General features: G+C 32.0%; 1 protein-coding gene across 1 annotated transcript; it reads right to left on the reverse strand.

Annotated features, from left to right (window-relative positions):
• Positions 1-522: 522 nt before the first annotated feature.
• Positions 523-5394, reverse strand: LOC118055800 (vacuole membrane protein KMS1). Its single transcript, XM_035067802.2, has 8 exons — positions 4934-5394; positions 4268-4479; positions 3899-3977; positions 3071-3370; positions 2345-2502; positions 1697-1813; positions 1232-1411; positions 523-1106 (listed from the first exon to the last, which is right to left on the reverse strand). Exons 1-8 carry the CDS (start codon positions 4998-5000, stop codon positions 930-932), a joined length of 1290 nt encoding a protein of 429 aa, XP_034923693.1. The 5' UTR covers positions 5001-5394; the 3' UTR covers positions 523-929.
• Between the last annotated feature and the right edge of the window lie 4691 nt (positions 5395-10085).

Here is a 10085-nt window from a genome sequence, read left to right on the forward strand (position 1 = left end):
CATCACTATGCAATCTTGCTCCCTATTATTTAATTATTTTTAAGATTTCTATTATTATTTATCAGATCACAACCATTTGCTTTTGTTAGTCACCCACGTCATGTTGTTATATTTTAATAGGAATAAAACAAAAGTTGATGTGCACGTGTGCTCGAGCATAAACAATCAAGCCTCTGCCAGAAAAGCACTGATTGCCATTGTAGCAGCTTTTTATAGTTGCGATTTAAAATAAAACTAAAGGACAAGGCTCTAATGATTTTTTATTATCATTATTTTGGAGATTTTTGATATCATGTGATGCTATCGGCTCAAGTTTGCTGCTATTGACATCAAGATCCGCAAATTCATGACAACCGCCCAGCTCGATTTCAATGGAGGTTTTTAAAAGTTTTTTTTTTTTTTTTTTAATGAGGATCTTAATATTCACAGGGAAAATAAGGCCAGTATACATCCACCAACAAACTCAGAGAAGAATCCATCAGAAACAAATGTAAAAGACAGTATACAGGGAGGCGGCTAAGATTCCGAGCATACATGCATGTAAATTCACCGACGACTCCAAAACCGGTAATTTGTCAATTACAGCGTCATAGTGGGAATCCAACAAGTTTATGAGCACAATGCCGGAAGATCAATCACCACATAATTTGTCTTGCATTTCCAATGAATAATAATGATGAGCTTCCGACAACAATTTCAACAGCTCTTACCAACGGGTGAAGAAACTACCCAAAACAATGCCTCTCCTAACATCATGTTCCTATTTCTATACAACCTTCTACCAGCAACTTACTGATGTAGACAGATTTTCGGGTGACTTGTAAGAGCTGTCACTTTAGCTTCCCTAAGCTAACTGTCACAAAGAAAAAAAAAAGATAAAAGGGTAGAAAAATAGAAATGAATGTGTCTTAGTCCTTTTGGTCAGACTCCTAATCCGAATGCGTAGAAGCTGATGCCCTATTTGTCAATGCAGCTAGCTCATTTTCCTGCTGTTTTTTCAGATACATCTGAGCAGTTGCATTCACAATCTTAAAAAAGAAGTTCAAGAGCATGAGCCACACAACAGTGTTCCAGATTCCAGTAAACGAGAAATCCCATTTCTTGACCTGTGAAGAATGCACAAACCGGGCATGTAAATGCGAAACAAAACTCAAACAATGCAATATCGCTGAGATTTTAAAGCATTTAATAAGAACCTGGTTGATTTAGCTACTGTGGTCTATCAGGGTACCTTTATATCTGGGGATGCAGGATGTGCAGGTGCCATATATTTTTCTTTCATTGCATGGAGTTTTGCTGTGAGGTCAGGCAATGCAGAAGTGAAACCTGGTACAAGGCTGAGTACCCAGATCAACTCATTCTCTATCCAGTTAAGAAGTTGATTGTTGCAAACAGAAATAATGAACACCGTCTGCCAAAAAAGCAATCAACCAAGAGACATCTCAGAAGGATTTAAAGTAAAAAGCAGCATCCAACACCAACTTTATCAAAACAACATTAATTTCAACTCTTGATTTCCATTACCCCATCTTCATTTGAAGCACTTGTAGCAATATTATCAATGCTGAAAATTATCATACCAAACTAAGGGAACTAGGATGGTCAATAGAAACTGAAGCTTCAAGCACAGAAGCACCTAAGACAACTGTTTAAATGGTCCGAAAGATATACAGAGAGAGACGGTAATATCACAAACCTGTATGTGAGTTTTAAATATCGCTTTTCCAATCAGTGTTGCCAGAAAAAACTTCCAAAATGAAACCCCAAATTGTCCACACATAATGCCAGCAAGGTCAAATAGAGGATTTGGCACCTAAAGAATAGTACAAGTCATCAGCAAGTTGCAAGTTAATCAAGAAAAAGTATGACATGAACGGATCATAATCAAGGACGACTTGTTAGCACCAATGTTATGTATCTGATGACATAGAACAAAGTTACTTTGTTCTTATGTTTCATGATGTATCACAATAAAGCACCCTTCATTGATACAAAGAAAATAGTAGAGCAAATATTTTATAAAACAAGAATTTGTAGTTTAAATAAAATTTTAAAGAATGTCTAAAACCAAGCCCTGTTTTTTATCGGACCTAGTACTTGTCCATGTAAATACTAAAACAATCTCAAATTATCAAGGAATTGCATCTATGACAACAAATTACAAATATTAAAATGTTTTAAAAGGGATAACTGAAATTGCATTTTGGAATATTTAAACTAAAAAGAGTTGATAAGGATTTTAATGGAGGCATGAGTATGAGAAAACACGAGTCCCTCCTCCTGGTAAGGTCATCTATTTTCTGAATAACTAGTAGTATAAAATATAGATGGGCATTGCACTAACCGAAGCAAGCACTAAGATTGTGAAGAAGTTCAGACGTTGAGAGTGGTTCAGAAGCCAATGTTTGATTGCTTTAAGACGAGTAGCTACGATTCCACTATCTCCATCCGAAGAAGCATCCAATTCTTCCATGGCATCCAACTTGCTACCTGACATACGTGCTGCATAAAGTGATGTAATCAATATGCAAAAAAAATATGCAGAGCTGTCAATATACTAAATCAAAACCAACATTTTGCAGTTACCATACACGCACTACTAATCACAGATGGAAGAAGAAAAGAGAAAAACAGATACGCACCTAATTGGGCTAAAAACAACTATGATATGTTTTCTTTTTTCCTTCGATAATAAACTATCTTGATATTGAGGCGAATTTAGTTTATGATTAAGAGTCCATATAGCCTATTCCTACTAGTTTGGGACAGAGGCTTTGCTGTTGTTGATAATAGTAATAAAATGACATTCGGTAACTAGTAGGGCTTAAAGATTATAGGTTTGACAAAATCTCGAAAGGTTTTTTTTTTAAAAAAAAAGTCTTCCATGTAATCTGTGATGTAAATCATGTTAGATGCCCAAAACTATCATATTAATCCAGCCACTCAGTCTTATAGTACGACAGCAACCTCAGTGCATTTGGATTGTCACAAGATCACTAGACAAACATTTCATTACTGGCTAACTTTTAACCAGATATTCATCTTACTGCTGCAGACACTTGGCACATACCTGCTCTTGAGATAAAATAAGGAGGAAGCTCCCCAAGAGCAGTCCCAACGCCCCACAAAATAGCTTCTACCTGTACCTGGGGCAATATGCTGCTAAGGGGAACCCGCAATCCATGTGATAATGGAAACACTGGGTCCCCATACTCATGGCAATCTCTGTCAAGCCACGAAGGACCTCTTTTCAGTTGTATTGTATCATAAGGAGCACTTTTTAAATCAACTCGGCCACATTGCATTGCCTTAATCGTGAACAAGGCAATGTGAGGACCCAAATACATAACAAAAGTATGCAAACCAGATCCTGAAATAAATTTAAAAAAGAAAAGACAGATCAAACTCGGTGGATAGCAGATCTCAATTCTTCATAAAAATGTGTATAATCAGCAACAGCAAAAAACCATAAATTAGAGATAGTGATTTTAACCAGCTGTGTTCCTTCCTATCTCCAAAGATCTTAGATGGACAAAACCACAACAATAGACCAAAAAAATCGTGAGAACTAAATTGAGCCACTTTACAAGCACAGGGCACAGCTGAAACCACCACGCAACTAGAGTTTATCGGCTAAGTATAAAAAGGATGATGATGATAAAAGGTCCCTTGTCCAACTACAATGTTGTGCTTCATGATTTAAGAATCTCATTATACAAAAATAAGATGCCAGGTTTAAAAAAACTCATTCTAGATTAATTTATGTGGCAAAAACATTATTGATATCACATGCACCAAAAGTTGCCTCTAAATTTGAAGCACTCGTGTAGTTGCTGACACTCTTCACTGTACCCAGCTTTAGGGTTTTTTCATATTCATCTGAGTAAATTTTGCTCACCTAGACCGATCGATGATGCAACGCCAAGGGCAATCCACCACAATCCAAATCGCAGATAATGAGAAAGTTCTTCAACATGCTGCAGAAACATGCCACAACATGCAATCAATAATCCACACCGTTAATTTGTAAACAGTGGAGACATGAATAACAGAACAAAATGAATGCTCACACTAAGAGGAAGAAGCGCCATATCTAAATCTCAACATATTCAAGGTTTAACCATAAGAAACACTGTAGCAACATGGCCGTAGCAATCCAAAAACATAGCCTTTTACGTGCCGTGACAGAAACACGTAATTTTTCATCCATAAGAACCTAAATTTAACTAAACTATAAGCACCTAAAATAATCTATATACTGTAATACCTTTTCATGAGGACTGTCTATGGTCACAAGCACAACTCCAACAGCTGCCACCACTGTACTTAATAGCATTAGCCAACCGCCTTTAGCCAGGAGGTAGAATACCGATCTCTTACAATATTGAACCAGAGCCAGAGCAAAAAACTTCAATGTTTTGAAGGGTTGTGCGGTCAGGGTCAAATTCTCTAGTTCCTGCTGATGTCTTTCACGAATACCTGCAAAATACAGTAACTCGCTCACTCCATAGAAGTTTCGCAGGTACAAAAATCATTTCCTTCGAAACTTAATAGCAAGACAAGCTCCCGATTTTTCTACTATCAATATGACCTTAAAATCATTTTATCTTTAGTATTCTGAAGCTGGGCTAAATTAAATTAACTACACGCTGACCTCAAAAGCATTGGCTCCAGCTAAATCTTAATAATCATTTCTATCTTGTTCGACCCAGAAAATCAAAATAAAAGGTCCCAAGACATTCAAAAGCTGAAAAATCTTCTTTTAATGGATTATGAATCTGCTTGCATAGATATTCCACACACAAAAAAAAAATATACAAATCGACCCAAAATTCATAAAAGTTCATTTATAATTGAATTTTTTTAAAAAAACAACAACTTGAAGTCGAAATCGTGAAACTAAGAGCAGGAAGAGGGTGAGGAAGTAGCTTGCCTGAGATTGACATGTTCATGTTTTGAGAAGAAGAGGCTCTTGCTCTTTTGCCAGACCCCGTTACCATCAAAACATGCTCCAATCAAAATCGCGAGACAAAAACCAAAAAAAAAAACTTCTCTTCTTTTTCTTAATAGTAATTAAATAGATAAATAGTCCATCGCATTAATATAGGCGTTTCAATTGTTGTGGTGATAGTTATCACAAAATTACAGCAATAATATTTTTTTTGTTGCAGTTCTATACCGATAATAATAATTAGTTGGATTAATTGTAGATCTAAAAAATACATAGAGAAAGAAAAAGAGAGAAAGGAGTTTGCTCTGCGTGAAGATCTCTTCTCCTAGTCAGTGGCAGTGCAGCACTTATCGCGCCTTCGCTCTCTCGGATAGGAGAATACGCCGTCGCAGCGCGACCAAATTAGCTCTCTCTCTTGACTTTTGATGGACAATAAAAGGAAGATAGAAATTTCTCCATGGTTGGTGGACTTATCGAAATTACTTTATTACCTCTTATCTTTTTTTATGGAAATAATAATTGAAAATAAATAAATAAAAAGCTTTTTTACTGTCGGAAAAGACATAAGTGAAAAGGAGAATAATAATTTAATATTTTTTTCTTTACTTGTTCTATTTATTTATATAAAATAAATATTATTAAATAACTAATAAGGCTATTTTAGTCTACATGATAAATAAGGGAGCGAAAATAACACCATCATAAAGTGAAAAGTCTCGTTAATTTTATAATGTTCGGTTTATGTCGTGAATCATGAGGAATCCAAGCAGAGTTTACTACTATACTTTTATGACTTAAAAAGTCCACGAGTTCCAATTATTTTTCTAGCTTTATACAAAAATTATAACTACCAGTTGAAATGATAAACCTATCAATAAATTACAATATATATGTCATGATAATAACTTTTATAATACAATAAAGTCATTAAAATGCATGTTAGTTTCTCAAATAAGTTAAAAGCCCACGATAATTGTATTATTATTGGTAAAAATAATAGTATCTTGTTTCACTTAAAAAAACAGGGGTAACTAGGTAAAAAAACTAACTTTTCCCGTCAATAAGAACGTTAGGTTCCCCTCGTTGTAGAATAAGACAGCATTTTCAAGGTCTATTTGGAGATGCATGCAAATTATGCTTTTTTTAAAAAAAAAAATTAAAAATTATTGTTATTTTATATTTTTATAACATTTTAATATGTTGCTGATATCAATAATAATTTTTTAAAATTAAAAATATTATTATTTTAATGCATTTCTAAACAAAAAACATTTTAAACCGGAATCATTATTATAATTTCAAATACACTTTTGATGTTTAAAGAGATATTAAGTGCAAATACAGTAGTTTTTAAAAATAATCATTTTTTATTTAAAATAATTTTTTATATATTTTTTATCGTTTTGATATATTAATATTAAAAATAATTATTAAAAAATAAATAAATAATATTATTTTAATATATATGTTAAAAAATAATAATTACCCATATACTTCAAGTAAGAAGGATTTTGGTATTTGATTTTTCCTAACAATACAAACACAAATATCTTCAACATTCAAGATGATTTGGTGGGAAGAGACTCTTCCATACCAGTCACCCTTTTAATTCATAAAGGCATTATTTGATGTTATGGTTGGAGTGCTATTTATAGTGATTTTTTAAAATATTATTGTATAAAAATAAATAATGTTTTTGAATGTGTTTTTATATATATTTTATATATAAAAAAATATTAAATTAATTTGTAATGATTTTAATGTTAGTTTTCATGGTTAGGTATTCGAAATCATATAAAAAAATCAATTATATATATACACACACACGACAACATCACCAAATATATTTATGTTCTTCCTAGTACAGAGTGGTCCTGGCCATGTTGCAGAACGGTAAAAGAAAACATGTAATTATATATTTTTAATTTAAGAATATATTTTTTATTTTTTAAAAATATTTTTGATATTAAATATTAAAACAATTTAAAAATAAAAATAAAAATTCTTTAAAAAAACATCTTCTGAACCGCGATCATAAACACTACCTTGTGTAACTGCTCAAATCATGGCAAACTCCAAATCAAGTTAACACACAGCCATAAAAAGTCAAGAGGTAGAAACCATGATAAAAGTCTCAAGTATGAACTTGAAAATAACAGCGGGGATCGTTAACCATTATTCCTCCCTTGGTTGAAAGTTTCTGCATCCTCTTGCTATCGAGCTCAGAGGCTTCGCCGTTAATGCTCACCGGGGCCAGTCTAATCAGCGAGACGTTGACTGGCTTGCGTGATCCCAACGGTAACGAAAAGCGTAGAATTCGAAGTCTCAGTACAATAATATAGCATTGACGTGTTCTTCCTATTTAATTGGCATGCCTCTTTCTGGTCCCATTATTATTACTTGTATATTAAAACGCGTGAGATTTTTAATTAATATTGTTCACTGTATAAAAAATTATTTTTTAAATTTATTCTTTAAAGTTTAAACTTTATTTTTAAACAATCAAGTCTTATTCAATAAATAATTAATTTTAAATTTTCATAAAAAAATAGGATTGACAAGAGAGAAATTAAAATAAAAAAACATGAGTTTGAAAATATTTATTTTGATTCTCAAACTTAAACAATCACGTGAATTATACAATTGTAGTCTCTTGAAATTGTTTCAATTCTATTTTGATACACATATTTATTTTTGTTATTTTTTATCATTGAATTGAAGAGAGAAGAGGGAGAGGGGTTGTCGAATTCTTACTATAGATAAAGAAATTTATCGTTTGCATTGATTTAAGCTATAAAAATAAGAGTTTTTTGTGTTAAATTGCTTCGTTTGATGCAAGGAGTTCATATTAGGTGTTTTGTGCCTTAAAAGTTCGTGAAAAAACAAACCTTGGCTTCTATTGATTTTCGGTTTCAACTTAAGTTTGGTTTTTTGGGTTTATTAAGGCCATGAATGGATTTTTCATGTTTTTAGGATATTTTATAGGGTTTTTTTTTTTTTTTTTTTTATCATGAACAGGTTGTAAAACAAGTTTTAATCATATGACACATGACATGTATGATTAAAACCCTTAGTTCATAACTACGAGAAGTGTAGTTCAACTGATTAGATCATGGAATTTGCTTTCTATAAATAATTGTTTCGTGTCTCACAAATTTAAGGGACATTGGAGGCTTACATAGTCATTAAATTCATGGCTCGTGAGATTAGTTGAGGTGCGTGCAAGCTAGCCTAGACACGCACGTTAATAATGAAAAAACCACTCTTAGTTCATGCACCATTCTCTCTCTTTTTTTAATTTATTTTACTATTTTTTTCTTCAAAGTCTATTTTAGACTAGAAATATATACTATTAATTATTTTGTAATTATATCTAATTTAAAATCATCCTCTATAATTTTTTCAGTTCCTTCCAACCATTTTCAAAACTCCACCCTTTAATATTTTCTATGCTCTCAACACTCTTAACCTTAAATATTATATTTTAATTTTTCCCAGACAACCTCAATATTTCATGATATTCGTAATCTAAAATATCTAAAGCATCGAAGACTCGCTTGGAAAGATGGCTAATAATAGCCTATCGCCAATTATTATGTGGCGCATGTGCCGTGAATCATGGGAGGCAATAAACGACACTTATGTCTTTAGCGATTAAAGCACTTCTGAATTTTAGGAAAACAAGCTCTAACTGGAGATTGTTTGATCTGTCCACAAGCATTGTCTATGTGGCACAAACAAACAAAAACTCGAGAGAGAGAAAAATATCTTTTTGCTTCCCCCATTACCTCGAAGCATTTAATACGCGTATTCATCCTTTATCGAAGACGACAGGACAGAAAAGGCTCGAAAAGTCTCTTCTCATTTCTCAAGCAATATACATGATAAAGCATTTCTCAGTGAGCAGTATAAAATAAATAAATAAGGGAGTTCAGAGGAGTAATTTCATATCATGTATCATGCGGCAGTTCACGCAATACTGTTGAAAATATAAAATTATTTTGAATTTTCTTTAATATTTAAAAATATTTTTTAAAAAATAAAAAATATTATTTTAATATATTTTTAAATAAAACAATACTTTAAATTATCATACTTAAACACCATCGTTTAATTTTAAGACAAACCGTTCATCATGTTACGAAATATATACAAGCGATGGAGCTTTCAACATCGAGATGAATCGTTGAGAGACCAGATATATGCCCAATCAAACCGAGCATATTACAAATAGTCGAGACATTAGTTTTCGTTGACACGTGCTTGTAGTAGCACGATACAATCATAGATACAAGCACGTGCTTGCATGATCCATTTAACTAGTTCCAGATTGTAATACTAACTGATCAATCTTGCTGCTCAAACAACATCCCCTGGTGCTCCTGCACCTGTTGTCGTTCTCTTTAGCAGAACACAAGTGTTGGTATTTGTTTTTTAATCAAGTACAAGATTGCAATACAGTCTTTCATTTAAGATGCACACTGCATATATTTTTTTTAATGGATATACAATAAATAAAATTGTCTATTATCAGACTCGTCCATTTCAAGAGCTAACTTGTGTTTTTTTTAGTAAAAATTATATTTTTTTAGTTTTTTAAAATGTAATTTATACTTAAAAAATATTATACCTTTTAAAAAAAACCACCACAAGACTCTAAATCATGTAAATTAATCAATTGCGAATGATTTTTATATGGACGGTGTTTCTAGAAGTCCGGTTAAAAGTTTTAAAATTTTTTCAATAATTTTTAATATTAAAAATAAATTTTATTTTAATATATTTTTAACCACCAAACTTTTCACTGCAGGCATACACATGATCCCTGCAAGTCTCTGTATTGGGTTGCTCAGGAATGAGGACGTGTCATTCAACTATGAGGGAAGCAAGTCGCAGCTTGAAACGGGTGCAGACTATATTTTGAGAAAAATTGAAAAGGTGTTAATAATTATTTTTTAAAATTTTTTATTTGAAAATATATTATTTTAATATATTTTTTATTTTTTAAAAATTATTTTAACATCAACATATCATAATAATTTTAAAATATTTAAAAACATATTAATTTAAAAATAAAAAAATAAAATTTTTTCAAAACATAAAAACAAATATTCCCTTGAACTATTTCAAAGAA

The sequence above is a fragment of the Populus alba genome, chromosome 8 (assembly GCF_005239225.2).
Source record: "Populus alba chromosome 8, ASM523922v2, whole genome shotgun sequence".
Lineage (NCBI taxonomy): Eukaryota > Viridiplantae > Streptophyta > Magnoliopsida > Malpighiales > Salicaceae > Populus > Populus alba.